A 19430-nucleotide genomic window follows, 5' to 3' on the forward strand; every position below is an offset into this window, starting at 1 on the left:
CATGTCTCTTGGAATCAATCAAGCAAGGCTTCATGGAGGAGGGTACCACATTGAGATAAATCATGAAGGATGGGTAGGGTAGAAACAGATGGAGATTAGGGATAAAGAGGTCATTCTATGTGCAAAGATGTGTCACTGGGGAAAACTGTAAGATGCATTTTTATAAGAACAGTAAGTAATCCACTTTAAATAGAATATATGTTACTTGTGATGGTATAATGGATGATGAGTCTGGGAAGGAGATTTCACCTATATTACATGTGTGAAGAGTATTATATAGGAATAAAGGACTGAGTAGGTGAAAGTCATGGGTTTGAGACCAGTAGTTGCCATTTGACTTGTCTTTGTTCCAAGACAGTAGACCATACTCTGTCTATACTGTATGAACTAAGACACTAGAAATCTAGATCTAGACCAAATTATGAAAATAAGTTTTTGTTTGGTGTAATTTATGTGTCTTTTGATTTGCTAGCATAGCCTCTTCTCATTCTCTAAGTTGGACTTGTATCTGCTCCCATTCCTGATGAGAAACGACTGATAATTTCCTGGGGATTGCAGTGGCAGGGATGAGACTTCTAACGGGTATTCCTATGCTATAAGGGGAACTCCTAGAGTAAAAAGCTTCGGGGCTATAAGGAATCACATCATAGTGGCAGGATATGGGGCAGCAGGGTAAAACAGGTACACGTTGGAGGTATTGTGGCTCAGCCCCACACCACTGCAATAAAGCGAGTCACACAGATTTTTTGGTTTCCCAGTGCATATAAAAGTTATATTGATACTATGCTTTAGTCTATTAAGTGGGCTATAGTCGTATGTCTAAAAAACAGTGTACACACCTTAATTAAAAATATGTTACTGCAAAAAAAAAATGCTAATGATCCTCTGAGTTTTCTTTTTGCTGATGGAGGGTCTTGACTCGATGGTGATGCCTGTTGACTGATAAGGTGGGTGGTTGCTGACGGTTGGGGTGTCTGTGGCAATTTTGTAAAATAATACAACCAAGAAGTTTGACACATCAATAGACTCTTCATGAAAGATTTCTCTACAGTGTTCTGTGCTATTTTCTAGCATTTTCACCCACAGTCGAACAACTTTCAAAGCTGTACTCAATCCTCTCAAACCTTGCTGTAGCTACAGTGCACACTATCTTGGGGATGGACACACTTATAACTTCAACTAAGCTGGTATAAAATCAATTTATGTAGCGAAAATGTTTGTACCCCCATAATATTCTAAAATAATACAAAATAAAATAATATAAAATAAAGTACAATAAATGAGGTGTGTCTGTGGACTGCTGTGGAGGGACGCTGACGTGGGATTCTCAAATCATATAAAATAGAACAGTAGCTATCTGTCTTCCCTCTGTGGCTCACAGTGGCTGCTGGTTGAAGGAGTGACAGCTTAACTCAGAGTATAGATGACTCAGGAAAAGCCATTCCCATTGGTGGCAGTTACCCAAGGTATAGGTGCCGTGCTTTGCCAGTTATGTTCTCTCCATGGACTAGGGAAGGGACACGAGGCAGTAATGAGAGTGGAAAGATAGCTAAAAATCAGGTGTTCTGGAGTTTAGACCCAGATCTAAGTCTCAGTTTTCACATGTATTAAAAAACACAAAAACAAAAAACAACTAGAAATGGGCACATGAGTACTAAGAGCCATTCAGCCTCCCTAACATCACATACCAAGGCACAGATTATGGGCTGTCCCTACCTGCAGTCCTGAGGCATAGAGGAAAGTCCACTCTGAAAGAATCCAGGCCTCCTGAAGGTGGCTCCTTTGATAGTTCCTTCGCGGTGCCTGTCCAGTTCAGAGGGCTGTGCACAGGTGAGAGGTGCAGACGGACAGCTAACAAGGGAACTGGGGGCTTGAATATTCGGTCAGCTCCACAAGGTGGCACTCTGTCAGGAAGATGTTCCGCTGGGTAGGTGGCCTCTGCGTGTGATGCTGGGAGTGCCACTGTTTGCAGGAAGGACAGAACACATTCCGGAAGGCTGCCCGGAAGCGGCGAGACAGTAGGTTGTAGATAATGGGGTTGACAGCTGAGCTGAGGTAGAAGAAGACACCTGGAGTGTGGCGGATTAAAATGGAGGCAGAGGCATGAAGGGAGAAGCATAAGTATTTCCAAAGGCCTAGAATCCCTGCCATTGCCTCTTTTGGAAGTAATAATATATGCAAGACTCTAATTGGGAATACAAAATGCTCTGAACAGATCTTCCACCTGTGCATTTAGGAATCAAATACAGAAAGATTAAAGAACCTTGGAAAAATTTAGACTGACATGGGCTCTCTCTAAGATATTCAGCAACTTCCTTTGATCCCTACTTGTTTAATTAAAGAACATGTTCCCATAGCATTGACAAGAGATGCTTAAATATCAGAGGAAGGAAAGATGTTTCTGTCTCCTTGGAATTTCACTTAAATTCTGCAAGTAATGGAGGAATGGTAAATAAGTCAAGCTTTAGTCCCACTGAGATTCCTTATAATGCTAGCTATCTCTTCAAAGAAATATTCCCCAATCTCCTTTCCCTACCTACGCTTTTCCTTCAAAAGCTCTGGCACCTTAATGAACAATTGTGTCTTACCATTTATTTTCTTGACCAAATGTCTTGCACATTGTCATTTTTCTGTTTGGTATATACTCTTCCTTTATTGCCATATTCTATTTTATTTCTCCAAGGCCTGAAATGAGCCTAAAGTTGGGGATCAGAGGACCTGGTTTCTGATCTTGGCCATGGTTTATTCTGTGACTTTAGATAAACACTGGCAATTCAGTTTCTTTCTCTGCAAAATGGGGATGAAAATTCCAGCCTAACCCATCTCCCTGAATTATTGTGAGGATAAAGTTAAGATACCATCCATAGAGAGGCTGGCAATGGCTAAGACAAATGATAGGTACTGTTTTCAACATGTTCCTTGTGGTCCTTATTTATATGGTTCAGGACATTCCGAGTGCTATACGGCCTGTGCAAAGATTGGGCAGGGAGGAATATTGAAGGAGAACATTTATAGATACTGGTGTTTCCTTTAAGAAATAAATGCTAAATGAACCCTTATTATGTTCTAGGAACTTTAAGGCATGAACATAAGGACCATTATGGTCATGAAAATTTAGTGTAGGGGGTGATTGGACTCTAGCCAGACCCTGGAATGGGTCGGAGATAGTTGAGGAAGGTAGGAAAGGGTGTTTCAGGTAGAAGGCATAGTATGCACAAATGTGCAGAGGCAGGAATGGTTATATTGTACAGGGACAATGTGCCTAACTCTCTAATTTATCAGTTTGAGAAGTGTATGGTCTATGGATGGAAATACTATAACTTGGAGAATAAAAAGGCAAGTTGGGGGCATTTTCCACAAGTTTTTAGAGCTTTAGACTTCATATAGTTTGCAAAGTAAGGAGAGTAGAGATAGTATCTTAACAGAATAATGTCATTATTAAATGCATAATTTGAAAATCTTAAACTGGTTGCCTTGATGTATCTGGATAGGTATGGTCAACTGGTCAAGTCTCATTGAACTTATAGTGTTTTCCAATTTATTTAAACACTCCTGTTTTTCTCAGACTGAGTTTATCCTTACAAGGATAAACTAAGAGGTAGAAATATTTTTGAGAATTGGCCTTGAATGATAAATGATTGAACACAAAAGTACTAATGTCCAGATATAAGCTATAAGGTCTACTAAGTACAAAAGAGAGGGTGATAGAAAGTAGATAATGCACATGGTATTCAGTGCACACATGGATGCTATTGTTTTTGCTCTGTGCAAATCTGGAGCTTACTTTGCAAAACCTGATCTTATTTTTCTTTTCTGGTGATGTCTTTGATAACCTAAAGAGCCCATAGAATCAGCCAGTGCCTAGCAGAGATGGGGAGATAGAAGAGGTCTGAACCTAAGGCTGACAGTCACACCGACAGAAGGACAGACCTGGGTAGTCATTCTCTGCTCTGGTTTGGAGGAAAGATACTGAACTTGAAGTTAGATGATAGGGGTTGAGCCCTTTTTTAACTACTTGCCAGCTGAGTGCCTTTGGGCAAATTATTTCTTCTTGTGAAACTGTTTCTTTGACTATAAAATGTTGATGATATTATCCACTTAACAACGTTGTTGTGGGGATTATAGAAAGACATACAGCATTTTATAGCTTAAAACGCCTTTTAATATCTATTATTGCATTTTCTTCGTGCCATTGGTCCATGGTTTGTCCAGAGCAGGCATTACTGTCATTTTACAATTGAGGAAACTTTGGCATGAAGGAAGCCATCTGCTCCAGAGCACTCAGAATATCAGTGGTGGAACTGAGGTGCAACTCTGTGTCATCTGACTTAGTGACATTCCCACCACTCTTTCCAACATATTCTGTGGTGTCCTTGACAAGCAGAGTCAAAGTAGCCTCAAGGCAGACTTTGATGCCCCCGGGAATAATACCCTTGTTGGCTTTCATGGAGATGCAACACTTGCTGAAAGCAATACGAGATTTCAGGGACACGGATGTTCACTAAACAAGAGCCAGCTTAATTGCATGGCCATTTGGAAGGATAACCAAAGGCATCACTTCTTGAACAATTCCCTGCCATACACATCACACTTAGAACTGAGATTTCCCATAAAGTAGCTTCTGAAATAGTGATCTGGTATATGTATTTTTGGACCAGTACCATACCTAATCAATCCTTGAATAAAATAAAAATCAAGTGTCTTTATTACAATCTAGAAGGTCCCCAGATGAATCAGTATATTCAGGTATCTAAGCAAGGTAACGAAGAAGCAATTATCTGGACACTTGGCATGCAACCAAACCAACTGAGCTTTTACCTGACACCACGTGGATGAGATTAAACACAGCAGCCAGGGATTCGGTCCACTCCTCCACAAAGCTGAAGAAGAGTCGGTCAACGTGGAATGGGGCCCAACAGATAGCAAACACTAAGACCAAAACAACTGGAAAAGGATGAAAAATGGGAAAGCAAAAGGCAGTCTGTGCAAGGACAGGTATACAGTGCTTACTCTGAGTTATCCATTCCTTCTAGCAGTTTTTCCCTCCACCTTGTTAAGTTTATAACTGTTTCAGACAAACTAGATCCTAAAGAGCCTCAATATAGAATATTTAAACATGCTAATCAATTGTATAAGATCTAAGATCAGTTTTCCATATGATTGTACAAGGTTTCTTGTATGATGTTAGTTTCCTTTAGATCAGTGGTCCCCTATCTTTTTGGTGCCAGGGACAGGTTTCATGGAAAACAATTTGTCCATGGGGGCGGAGGGCAGATGGTTTCAGGATGATTCAAGCACATTGCATTTATTATATTTTTGGTCTCTCCCCAGAGCTAGCATCACCGCCTCAGCTCCATCTCAGATCATCAGGCATTAGGTTCTCATAAGGAGCTCACAACCTAGACCCCTCACATGTGCAGTTTACAGTAGGGTTTGTGCTCCTATGAGAATCGAATGCAGCTGCTAATCTGGCGGGAAGTGGGGCCCGGTTGGTGATGGGAGTGATGGGGAGCAGCTGTAAACACAGATGAAGCTTTGGTAGCTCACCCATTGCTGTGTGTCCTGGTTCCTAACAGGCCACAGACTGGTACCAGTCCAAGCCCAGGGGTTGGGGATTGAAGCTTTAGATCATTAAATACTATTTAACTTATTTCAAAGTTCTGAAAACATTTTGTTGTGGAAAGTAAAGCTTATTGCAAGTAGATTGTCGGAGCTACACAAACTGGTATATAGATGGTTGGATTTAAGCAGTTGGAATTCTTTAAAGTCATAGATTAATAACGAACTGTTAAATATATGTATGAATTCATCTTGTTACTCCCAAAATAGTAGTTTCTCTGAATTCAATAACTACAAATTCTGTAATGGGTGGGGAATGAGAGAGAGGAAGATCGAACAACCACAAGCATAATATTACTTTACAAGCATCTTTTGATTGCAAGAGGATGGGTGTATTATATTATAAATCAATACAGCACAGAATTCCTTCAAATTTCTTATTTTCAGTGCTCAAAACAGAGATTGGTGCTACTGCAGTTTCTCTTTGGGGCATTTAAGCTCCACAATTATAAATATGTATTTTTTTCTCTTCTGAAATCATAGAATACTTTCCTTTGCTATGACATGATGCTTGAGATTTGCTTCAAAATAATCGTGGAGGGTATAAGGGTATAAAACGAAATAAGATTAGTTATGAGCTGATAATTTTTGAAGCCAAGTGTGGGGTATATGGGCATTCATTTTATAGATAGTTTGCTGTGCTTGTGTGCATGTTTGAAGTTTTCATGGTAAATAGTACCTATATTTCCTATTGGCATTAAACACTTTCAGAGTAAGTCATCTGCCTCTGTGGTATGGTTTCAGAAATATCTGGAAGCTTCTTCTGCCCCCAAGAAAAATTCCCTAATCTGTTCTCTATTGCCTATAATTTCCTTTAGTTAAAAATTTAATTTCTGTTAATATTGAACCTCCTTCTAGGCAAATACTTGTAATGTATTTCGTTATTGTGACTTCAATGTGAGTGAGCTTCAAATCTTTTTGTGAGAATAGATTATCATCAAAGAGAAAAGGGAAGAAATAATGAAGACACTTGTTTCCTTAGTAGGGAAAGTCAGGTGCCAACAAGGGCTAAAATATTTCTAAGAAGATGACTATTAGAGTTGAAAAGACCAACTTCAGTGACTTAACAGTTTTTTGTTCACAATTACCACATAGTGAATGTTTCATATGCATATTATTCTTGAGGATTTGTTTCTTCCAAACCTTAGGTTTTTATTTGAAAAGTGTATTATAAATCTCCTTTCCCTCATCAGTAACTTTCAGAGACTAGTGCTAAATCATATATTTTTATAACATTATTTTGGGAGAGTTTGTGGGTTAGTACTTGCATATATTTTTTTAGCATCTTATATATACACAAGCATACTATGATACAAAGTTATACAAGGTCATAGGCAAAATGACTACTTAGAGGTGCTCTTGGCCAAATGTTCTTAATCTGGAATTAAATGATCCCATGGAGTACATTAGGTGGTTACAATCCTGAAAAGGATTGTAAAATATCTTTTATATGTGCATTTGTATGTTTTTCAGAGTGGAGAGTCTGCAGATTTTATCATATTTTAAAAGAAAACCCGTAACATAAGTAGGTTAAAAAACCACCTGCCCATTTTATAGAGGAGGAAGAAAGTGATTCTGAAAGGCTCAGAGAATGGATGCAATTTACCAAACACCACACAGCGTATTACAGTGGATGCAATTTAGCATGTTGTTTTGAGGGTTCAAAACAAAAAATGAAACAAAACGGGCAGGTCCTAGGAGCTTGAGTAAACCAAGAAAGATAGTCCACCTAGTATCTATCTAGAACATTACCTAATGTCTTCATTATCTCTTGGTCTTAATCTATTCTCACAAATATTATGTTTAAGGATAATTTTGAATCTGACTTCACTACCAAATGCAACTCCTTTGTTCTTACGAATAAAACAAAACAAAATCGAGGACTTACACAGCATCTTGGTGACTGATTTTCTGGAGGGTCTTTGAAGATTCGCAGTTGCTTCACTGGCCTCCAGGGATTTGTCTTTCTTCAGCTAGAAAAGGAGTAGAAAGAGATGGTAAGAAAGGAAAGCAGTTTTTTTTTTCTTCCTTAACAATCTGAGTGACACAAATCTAACACTTGTTTTGAAGACAACTGAGACTTAGAGAAATATAAGAATATGTCAAATGTTTAACGGTAAGTTGGAGGTAGAATTGAGTCTAACCAAATGGATAGATGATTGTGGCCAAGTTGGAGTGCAACCATTTTTCATATGCAATTCTGTAGAACCCTAGGTATGTAGCACATTAATAGGTGTTCCATGAAAAACTTAAAATTCTAAAGTAAAAAAAAACAACAATTGGATTAACTTTTTGATTCATTCATCTATTCATTTAGTAACATTAGGCATCAATTAAAGTGAGATCTGTCTGCTACATGACAGGTAGACAGTACAAAAGCAGGTATTATTCCTGCTACAAGAAAGTTCAGTCTTCATTGTGAGTCTTCTCAGAACCTTTAATATACTAACAGGCATCACAAATCTTCAAGGAGGATAGTATATCATCCTTCTTCCTAACCACTTTCCCCATTTTATACTCACATCTCCTACCTGCATCCCAGTCTAAAGGGAAATCACGTTTTCCAACTGTTTTTAGTGAATTACCTTGTACTACCTTGACAAGTACAATTTGGGAAATGGCTATTTTACCAATATTTTTAATATCAGTAAGGGTGCATGTGTTTCTGAGTTTGTATGTTAAAATATATTCCTCCTAGGTGGAAGATGTTTTGATCCTTGATGTAACATCTGAAAATTTGAAATATCAATACTACCTGCACATGCAATTTTTCCTGTTCAGCTCAAGTCCCACCTACTCCTGGAAGACTTTTGTGGCCACTTCAGTCCATTGCCCTCTCCTTCCTCTGAACTCCCAAAGCACTAAAGATCTACATCATTCATCGAGTTGTGACAGTTTTTCTTTTTAATTCATATATTTTTTAGTTTATGGGGATGTTGAGCCAGATAAAGGAAGCTTTAAGGGATCATGATAAACTACCATCAAATATCTAGACATTAGTGTAGTATAGTTAGTATATTTTTGCTTATTGGTTCTCTAACGTTTACTCCCTTCTCTTACAGATAGCATCCTGATTTTCCCTTAGGGAATCTCTCTCTTCCCTATTTGTAGTCATGGATTTGGATGAGAATAGCCCCCAGGTCCAGCTCCAGTCACAGTCTCTAAACAACTTAGCCAAGCAGCCTGCCTTGTCCCCCAGTCACTGTGATCGGATAATTGGGGTCAACGAGATTTCAGATATTTGTTTGTACTTCTGGGAATGGAAGTTTTACTTCTTTCTTTATTGGGACTGACAGAGGGAGCCCTTCTTCTCTGTACAGGAGGTTTGGCATAACAAACCTTTTTTTTTTTTTTTTTCCCTATCATGAGGAAGGTGCTTGAAGCCACCAACGGACAGTTAGATGGAGTTTGAGGTTGAAATGAACACCATAGAAAGAAGAGCCAAGAAATAGAAATAAAGCTGGGTCCTTGAAGGCACTGTGTGTTTTCTTCCAGATTAATCTCACAGTAGAGTGAGCTCTACTTCCGAATATTTCAGGTCTACGTTCCCATTCATGTTTTGCCAGATTGAGTTGGGGTTCTCTCATTGCCAATACAAAAAAAGGTCCTGAATGATTGATGAGGGCCATCAAGTGGAAGAGAAAATTTGACTTATTTTATATAGTCTCAGGGGTAGATTAGGATCAATATATTGAGTTACAAGGAGATAGATTTCAACTTGAGGTAAGGAAAAATTGATATGACTATATGCAACAATGGAACAAACCGCTCTAAGAAACAGCAGGCTTCCTGACCTAGATGGTGTTTTGAGGGAATGTTTTAGAGTAGGTATTTAAAATTAAATAAGACTTGAAAGAGAGGGTCATTAAGAGTTGCCTCTAAAGTTCAACAAATCCAGATCCTGTCTCCCAAAAAAAACATATGCTCCTTGAAATCAGGCAGCTCTCAGGACCACATGGGCCCTGAAGTATTCACTTGGGTGATTAATCAACCTGCCCATTTGTGTCCTGGTTATATCGGTGCTCTCTACATGTCTTCACAAAGTGAGGAATTAAAGGTCTTGTGAGATTTGACCCTTTAGAGTCACCTAGAAATAGTAGAGTAATTGTGCAGTAATTTAGGACTAGGTGGGAGAAAACTGAAGATGATAAGATGTTATTAACACAATGGTAAAACAAAATCATGCATGTAGAGGGCTTATCTCAGCACCTCGCACATAATACTCAGCAAGTTCTATATTATTGCTATTATTATGATTCTGATTATTGTCTTGAGTCTACTCAAAAGATATAGTGAAAACTGATTTTTGCAAGATAACCGGCACTTGTTGAAGACTTCCCACGTGGCAAGTGTGCAGGTCATTCAACTCCAGGTTCTTGTAATGCTTAAGATCTCCCATGAGAAAATGGGGAACTTAGTAACTTTTCCAATAATGCAGAACTATAAATAGTCAATAAAAGATTCAGAATAGGAATCTAGTTCTAAAGGCCTGTAAATATTAAACCCAGCTTGTTAAACAGTGTGCTTCATGGAGAGGAAAACTTTTCCTGCTGTAAAAACTGGAATGGACAGTGGGTGATGTCCAAATCTCCAAGGGGTTAGGAAACAGTCATGAGGTGGCCAATTCAAGTAGGACTCCTTAAGTTACTTATGAAGTGAAGAAAACATATCAATAAATCATTTTAGAAAGTAAAAAAAAAAAAAAAAAAGAAAGAAAATGTTGCCAGAAATGGATGTTGAAATTCATAGGCCTTCTTAATTTTATTCCATCAGGTACAGAATATAAACCTATCTAATTAAAATTGTGCCCAATTAAAGGTATCCAATTAAAAAATAAGAGCTTTATCAAAAAAAAAAGAGAGAACTGATTTTTAAAAAATTTATTTATATCTCTGGGCCTAATCATGTGGATTACTAAGTCTCTTCTAGAAATTCTCTCTCTCATGGTACCCCTCACCCACAAGGAGTGCCTGTGCTGATACAAAGAAGCTGGCAAAAGCATGGAGAAGAAAAGCATGTTCAAGGTTAGAGCAATGCATCAAATCACAGACTTTACTAACTCATCTCAGATTAAATCTATTAAAGGCTCTAATTATTTCATGCCATTTTAAAAAAGGTATAATTATTACAAGGTATGGTTCACTCCATAATTAAGAACGCTAAAAAAGTATTGAGATCTATTAGTCATTATTCATATTTTTGGTTGGGTGGAACAATTCTCTATGGCAATTTCTCCACACTAAGGAATAATTTTTTTAATTAAACATCAAACAAATAGTTCACACCATTCTTTTATGGAAAGGCTTCCTGGACAAACATAGTTTGCACTGAAAAGAATATCATGTCAATTAATCATTGCTCACTTTGCAGCTTTCTTAGGTTATAACGAACAATTAGCTAACTAGAGGAAGAGTGAAAAATTGAATATTTATGCATGTTGTACATTGTTCCAACAAAATTTGAAGTGTTCAACATAAAATAGTATTTAAAAAATCTGTCTAGTCAAAATCTGTCTAGTCAATCTGTCTGTCTTCTTTAATATTGATTAATTTTATTTCCCTTCAGATATTTAGCAAAGTAGATATTTAACCATTAATTATTCCTACCTACCCCCTTATTTATTTATTTATTTAAGACAGGGTCTCAAGCTATCCTTCTGCATCAGCCTCCTGAGTAGCTGGGACTATAGGTGTGTACTACCACATCCAGCTAATTTTTCTATTTTTTGTAGAAATGGGGGTCTCACTATATTGCCCATGCTAGTCTCGAACTCCTGGGCTCAAGTGATCCTTCTGCTTCAGCCTCCCAAAGTGTTAGGATTATAAGGTGAGCCACTGCATTAGGTCCAAACTTTTATTTTAAAACTCAGGTTACAAGAAGAGGAGTGAAAAATTATGGTTACTATATAGAAAGTTCAGAAACCTTCCTACCCTACTCCATTTAGCTATGCAAAATCAAAACAAGGGAAGGTTTATGGGATTGATTACCATTCAGGTTGATATATTATTTAATTAGTTGTTTATACTGATTGACATCACTTCACCAGCTATTCATTTATATAGTTTGTGGAGATTTAGTTTCAAAATACCAAGATTATAATAATTGATTTTGTGTAAATATCTCTACAATCTTAACACAATCTATAGGAAGGAAGGAAGGAAGGAAGGAAGGAAGGAAGGAAGGAAGGAAGGAAGGAAGGAAGGAAGGAAGGAAGGAAGGAAGGAAGGAAGGAAGCAACCTTGTGTTGGCATGGTTGAATTCTGTTACAATTCATATATCCATCCTCATCAACTCAAGCATTAAAGCCACATGTAGGGGATACAAGAACTAGGTCAGAACTTTCTCGCAGAGGAGAGGAGCTTGCCCTGGCATTATCAATTTTCCATCTCCATCATGTTCAAACCCTGGAGAGCAGCTCAGTGGAGACTGTGTCCTGGGATGGTGCAGCATGACTGAATGGTTAGCTTTGAGCATGCACGTGGCTTCCTCCTTCCCTAGTCCTGTGATTTCATCAGTCTTGGGTTTGCTGCCTTTTGAAGGCAGTGAGTTCCAGAGTCAATCACATCTTTAGACATTCCAAGAGAGTCAATTACTTAACAATCAGTAGGATTGCTTGGGTCTCTTTAAATCTCTTTGATCAAAAAGTCCCTTACAGATACTGTTTCTAGTCTTTTATTTTAAAAGTAGAGGAGCTGGAGCTCAGCAATGAGGGGAGTAATTTCGCCTTATTCATTCACTGAGTTTACAGTCTACTTAAGGAGAAGGAAATTAATTAAGGAGTCTGCAAGTATAGAATTATAAATTATAAGGAAGGAAAATTGCTGGGACACATGAGCACCCACAACAGGGACCAGATATATCTAGGGAATCCAGGAGAATTTCCCTGAGGAAGTGTGACTGAAGTATGACACAAAGGATAAATGAGAGAAAGGCAAAAAGGATTGTGGTGGTGGACAGTGGGAACATTTAGGCAAAAGGTATAGCATGTGCAAAGAGGATAAGGTCACTGCCACAGAATAGGGCCTACTTTCCCTGACTTTCAGTATAGACATTTAAAAATTCTTCTAGGGGTGACTTTTTAAGCACATAGTTCCTCTCCTGATGTCCTCTGGTACGCTGGGTAACGCCTCGTCCTTCCTGAGAACGAGCTGTCATAAGTTGCATTACACAGACAAAGCAAACCAGGATGGTGTCTAAGCTGTTGACTGAGATGTCACCTAGCTCCTGATACAAGGCAGCTGTGCATTCATGACAATAAAGCAAAATGCAACTTAATGTCATAGGCTAGAGGGGAGAATGTGCGTGTCCTACTCAAAGTTAAGTATCTCCCCAAATGACCCAAGATAAGTGATTGTTCGACATTGGAGATGGTATTGATGAGTTTGGGGTAGGAATTTCTCAGTGGACTTTATTTGGACTTGTGTAGAACATTTTTCTCCACAGTGAGATGCACAGGGCATTCTTAAGACATGGCTGCGAGCTGATCTGGGCTGACGTGTGTGTCTGGGAATACAGGGGCGACGGGCACAGCTCTCTACCTCATCAGATTTACTCGTGTGCCTAAACGTCTGTGACACAGAATTTGTTCTTCCTACTTGGCCCTTAACATTGACCTTAGGGACAATAGTTATTTAAAAGGACCACCTATGGGGCACTGATTTCTGACAGTCACCTTTCTCAGAGATGGACTGAGATGGGAGTCTATTAGTTGTCACATACTATATGCTGTCAGAGCCATCTTGAAGCATATGATGTGAGTATGATGTCTGTTTTGTTCTCCTTTCGTTTATAACTTACATTGTTCCATCTCACAGAGTTTTGCTTTTCCTTTTTTTTTTTTTTTAAAGTAATCATAGACTGTTAGAGCTAGACGGAGCCTTAGATGTGATCTGATGTGACCTTTTCATTTTATAACGGAAAACTACTTCCAAGAGAAGTATGTGGTTTTCCTAATGGGATATTACGTGTCAGCTGTGGACCTGGGAGTCTAAGTGATCTCATAACTGTTTACTACACAAGCTATCTCCTTAAATGGGTATAAAACTGTCACAGTAGAGAACTTTTACCACCATGAATTTGGGTACAGAATATACCAGTAGAGGAATTATATAGACTTTCTTTTTCCCTTATCAAAAATAGTTTTTCTCAGCTAAATTAGATCTCCCCCCAAGAGAAATCAGTTTACCAACATGAGCATAGGAAAAGACCCTCTGATTACAAGATATGTTGCAAAATAAGTGATATTTTTCTCTTAATCCCAGAGATCTCTGATTTACACTTTCTTATCATCTAGCTCATGAGATCTGTTTACCTCCCCATCCCTTAATATCCACCTGCTCAATAGGAGTCCAAGGTGATCTCATTAGTGCTTTTTTTTTAAACAATTTTAATCTGATATTTCACCCAAAGGGTCAAGCAACCATAAAGAAGTGTTGGACTATAACATAGGCAGGTGTTATATTCAGACTAAGTTGGTGCAGAGAAAAATTTCAATGCAGGCAGTGGGTGGGCAGGAGAGAGAGCAGGATGTGTCTCTCAAGATGTGGCCACCTACCCCCAGATCTCCTGATGTGCTTATCTAGAAGGAGCCTCCACATCAGACCTACTGAATTAGATTTTCCTAAGGGTGGGGCCTACATCTTGCTAGCCATAGCAAGTTTTCTAGGTGATTCTTAGAAACACTTAGATATGAGAACTACAAGAAAGGAGGGAAAAATAATGGAAGATGAGATAAAGGAAATGATACATAGTTGTGGTTACTATTTGTCTAATTTGAGGGAGGTCCTATAAATTCTCAGTTTGCCATCTGAGCTCACTTTGTTTTTCTCTATGTCCCCTTTCCAATTCTGAATTTCTCCAGTTCTAAGTTTTTCTCTGAACCCTAAGTCAGTGTAAAAAGAAAGAGGATGCTGCCTCAGGCCAGCCAGCTGGGATACTCACTCTGAGCCCCATGAGGAGGTAGAGGGCACTGATGACAGTCATGGGTAGGATGTAGAAGAGGAAGGAGGTGACCTGGATGATGAAATTATAGATCCACATGGGCTTGATGACCGTGCAGGTGGCAGAGCCCGGGACCAAGGACCCGTTGGGGAAGTAGTGGAGCTTGATGCCGTGGATGCTGGTGTTGGGCAGAGAGAAGAGGACAGAGAAGACCCAGACAGTGCCGAGGATGCGGAGGGCCCGCCGCCGGGTGCTCTCCAGCTTGGCACGGAACGGGTGGAGGATGGCCACGTAGCGCTCCACGCTGACCGTGGTCACGCTGAGGATGGAGGCGAAGCACACGGTCTCGAAGAGGGCTGTCTTGAAGTAGCAGCCCACGGGCCCGAACAGGAAGGGGTAGTTGCGCCACATTTCGTAGACTTCCAGGGGCATTCCAAGGAGCAGGACCAGGAGGTCAGAGACAGCCAGGCTGAAGAGGTAGTAGTTGGTGGGTGTCTTCATAGCCTGGTGCCGCAGGATCACCAGGCACACCAGGACATTGCCTGTGACGCCCACCGCAAAAATCAGCGCATACACGACGGACATGGGGAGGAAGAGGTGGCTGCGCTGCGGTCCGCAGAGGAAGGCCAGGTAGTCCTCAGTGCTGTTCAGGTATTTCTTCAGTGGATCTTCCAGCTCCTGCTGGTGGATCCAGGAAGCATTATCAAGTTTTTCCATCACTGACAATAAAATCCAAGACCTGAGCCTCCCCTGGTATGAGGCTCTGTCTCAAGCTGAGCCAGAAAGGAAAGAGAAAGCAGCCAGGAAAGCACAGGCTCGGGGAAGAGGGCTGGGAGAGAGTGAGTGTTTCAGCTTCAAGCTTGGGCTGCTCAGCACACGCTGATCCCTTTTGAAGAGACCCCGGACACAAGCCCCTCCCCTCGACGGGCTGTGGGCCAATGAGTGCGCGTCAGGCTGCACAGGAAGAGAGGACTGCATGGAAGTGCTGGCATTGTGTCAGGGAGCAGGGGAGGAGGGAGAGACCTTTCTCTGAATTGGAAGGAGCTGGGCAGGCAGAGCTGACACAGACCAGACCGTGCCTCTCTGACTTAAATAAGGGGTGGGCACTGGGAGCAATGCATGTTGCAAAGCTGTGGGAGTCTGGGTGGAAATAAAAATGAAAGTTGCAGAATCTTTGGGTAGAAGAGTACAAATCTCCATTGATCCTTGTCACCTGGACAGCATGACAGACATGGGAGATCGATCGAATTCTCAAGTTGTCTTGTTCCATTGGACATTCAAGGCTCTCTGGGGGAAAGCATGATCAATGTGACTTTTTTGGTTTGACCGCATCAATGATAAAATCTAAAGCCTGAAAGGGCACTTGTCCACCAGCTAGCGCTGCTAGACACTTTGGTCTCTTTTGGCAGTGCCTTGCTGTAACAAAAGGCAAGTGGGTTTCAGAATCAGGCACACCCATAGAAATTTAGGAAAGTTGGGAGAGGTACTCAATCTCTTAGAGGTACTTAATCTCTTAGACGTTCCTTTCCTTATCTGCATCATTAATTCTATTGTGTTCAACAAATACTTTTTGAGGATTCACTATATGCCAGGCAATGTGTCTAGGCTTTGTAGAAACATCAGTGAACCAGCAAGACAAGGTCTCTGCCCTCATGGGGCTTTTCCCACAGTAGGGAATTGTGAAAACATACAAGCTAATAATTTAATATGATTTCAGAAAATAATTGATGAATATTTATTCAAGGGTGATCAAAGAAGCCTTATCTCAGGAAATGTCACTTGGACAAACATCTGAATGAAGATGTTGTTATGGAAGAGCTAAAGGAAGTGAGTGTGTTCTCAGCAAAAGTAATAGCAAGTACAAAGGTCCTAAGGCAGAAACAAACTCACTATGGTTTAAAAACACTGGGGAGATCAGTATAACTGGAACTTAATGAGTAGTCAGGAGAGTATGAATAATTAGATTGAAGGGGCTGATGGGTACAGGTTCATATAAACTCTTATATGATGTGATAAAGAGTTTGGGTCTAATTCAACCTGTAGGGAGAAATCTTTGGAGGGTTGTGAGCAGGAGAATTAAGGTGGGTGACATTTTAACAAGAGGTTAGGTCACAGGCTAAGTGAGAGTTACTAGTGGCTTGGATTACTGTGATAGCAGTGGAGTCGAGGTATTTCTTTGGATTTAGGAATATTTTTGCAAGGGATGGTACTTTTTATGGTCTTTGAGATGATTGAATTAGGTTACATATAATGAAACAACTTATACTTAAGAGGTACTCACTAAGTGTTAATTTTTGTCCCCCTTTTATTGGTTAAATCAGATGAGGAAATTAAAGATTAAAGAGATAAAGTGACTTGTCCAAGAACAATCTGTCGGTCAAAATGAGATACATTTGTGCTATGGAAACAAATGATTGCCATATCTCAGTGGTTTAAAACAATAAAGATTTGTTTTACTCATACTACAATTGTATCATGTGTCAGCTGGAAGGGCTGTCCCATGTTCTGCCCTCTCAAACCCAGGCTGGCAGAGTGGGAACTATCTGGAACTTTGCTGATCCTTGTGGTAGAGGGAACGAGAGCTCTAGAAGGTCTCAAGTAGGTCATCATAGGCTCTAGCGCAAAAGTAAAGTAACACATGACACTTTTGCTCACAGCTCATTGACCAAGGCTGGTCAGACACATCCACTCAACCAACGCAGGGGCAGGAAGTGCTGTCCTAGCCTGTGCACAGAAGGTGGAGAACTAGGCAAAATTGGTAAACAGCACTGACAATGTCTACAGACATACGAAAGTTATCACAGAGCCAGAATTGGAGCCCTCTCATTAATAATAAGCTTTGACATTGAAATTACCACTTGCAAACTTTAATATATATTTCTGATAAAATAGGAAAAAAAGTTTAAATATTGTGATAAGGTCCCTTGTGATAAGGTATCTCATTGGGATATAAGAGTCTTTAACATGGTAAGTGGGAAGAGTAGCAGATTGCAAACTTGGGGCCAAGGAACGTACTTCTTAGTGCACAGGACAACAAATTAACCAGTCCAAGGCATCTCCACATTGTAGGTCTAATCATATACAGTAGGTCTAATCAAATAGGACATCTATTATAGGATGCAGTAAGAGGCTCAACACAGAGAGATGCTATAGGTGTGATAAAAACATGACCTCTAGTGTAGGTTTGGGGTTCAAATCCTGGTTCTGCCTCCTACTAGCTGTGTGACTATAAGGAACATTTTTAATCTCTGTCAGTCTCAGCTACCCCATCAGCAAAATGAGTAAAAGAGAAGTATTGTCTTATAGGATTGCTAGGAGGGTTAATTAGTTCCTGGTAGAATGTTCAAAATAATATAGTATTTTAAATAAAGCATGCAACAGGACAATAATACTGAGAATTTAATATTGAGAATGTCTTTATTTTTATTTGGGTCAAAAGACTATGATAAGATTTAAAAACTGGGTGATATGCTTGGATCTGTTAATTTGAAAAATACTTCTAAGTTTTAATTAATGTTCAGTGCAGTAGAACAAGTCAGAGTAGCTGCCAAGAAAGAATGTGAACATCTAGGCCCCCGGTCACTAAGGTCTGGCTTTGCATTTTCAAGCTACGTGAAGATAGTGACAATGGTGAGGGCTCACTATCCCATAGGCGGTGTGTGATGCAAGTGAAGATATTTTGCCTGAAGAAGCCTTAGAGGAGTGAAATAGGGTATGAGAGTCACTTTCAAATATTTGGTGGCACCCAAGGACTAATGTGTAGAAACCTCAGGGAGCGACAACAGGGACTCAATTCCACCAGGATTTCCTGGTGGGTGAACAGAGATTTTTTTCACCTGATTTTCTCAGATTTTTTCACCTGAAAGACAAGAAATGAGTATTTTTACCCACCAATTTTTGTCCTCTATAGTTTGAGGGTTGTTCCTATGAGCAATAACTCCCCTGTATCTCTGGACTGTTCATGCTCAGGGGTTACACAGGCTTCCATGTTTCAGAGAAGGTTATGGACCAGAAAAATAGAAATGCAACATGAACTTATGGTGCAACCCTATCAGCATAGGTAAGTATGAGTTTGCACAGGGCCACCCTTTGTAGCTGTGGCTAAAATCAAGTGGGCCAAGGAGGTGTGATGTGCAGGTACCAGTAGCATCTGCAAAAATCTATAAAATAAAAAGCAATAACACTAGCTAATATCTATTGAGCACTTATTCTTTCCAGGTACTCTTGTCAGTATTGTGCACATATTAGCACATGCAATCTTTGCCATATTATTTAATATTACAAAGTGGGCTCTTTGTTTATCCCTGCCATTACAAGTACACACAGAATACAGGAACTGTTGACACTCACACATATATCAGTCATGTGTGTTAGATTATATTTCAATAACAAAAATTCCCAGATTTGAGTGGATTAAAATAAATGAAGCTTTATTTCTTGCTCGTTTTACTTGTCCATCAGGGGTTGCCTGGCAGTCTCTTTTCTACATCGTTCTCATGTTGGAATGTGGGCTCCAACTGGTACTTTCTCAGTTCCCAAAGGAGGATTCCCAAAGGGCACCCTGGCTCTTAACTTTTCTGCCTGGAAATGACTGTTATTACTTTCATCCACATTTTAGGGCTAAATCAAGTTACATGGCCACTCCTGATCCCAAAGAAGGTAAGGAGAAAGCCAAAAATATTTGGTAAATAGAATTAAAGACTATGCATTATGCCTCTCTGGACACCAATATTTAGCTTATATGCTTTCTTGCAGGCAAAATATTCTTTTCCGTGCCCCTTGGAGATAACCAAACATTCCCATCCAGTCATAGCTTCCAGTTGAAAATCCAGGATCCCCGGGTGGCACAAAGTATTCTCTATACCAGAGAA

At 39.8% G+C, this 19430-nt stretch overlaps 1 protein-coding gene across 1 annotated transcript; it reads right to left on the minus strand.

The window, feature by feature from the left end:
• Positions 1-1851: 1851 nt before the first annotated feature.
• Positions 1852-15276, minus strand: NMUR2 (neuromedin U receptor 2). The gene is made up of 4 exons (XM_020283714.2): positions 14560-15276; positions 7508-7592; positions 4819-4944; positions 1852-2069 (listed from the first exon to the last, which is right to left on the minus strand). Exons 1-4 carry the CDS (start codon positions 15274-15276, stop codon positions 1852-1854), a joined length of 1146 nt encoding a protein of 381 aa, XP_020139303.1.
• Between the last annotated feature and the right edge of the window lie 4154 nt (positions 15277-19430).

This window comes from Microcebus murinus, chromosome 21, assembly GCF_040939455.1.
Source record: "Microcebus murinus isolate Inina chromosome 21, M.murinus_Inina_mat1.0, whole genome shotgun sequence".
Lineage (NCBI taxonomy): Eukaryota > Metazoa > Chordata > Mammalia > Primates > Cheirogaleidae > Microcebus > Microcebus murinus.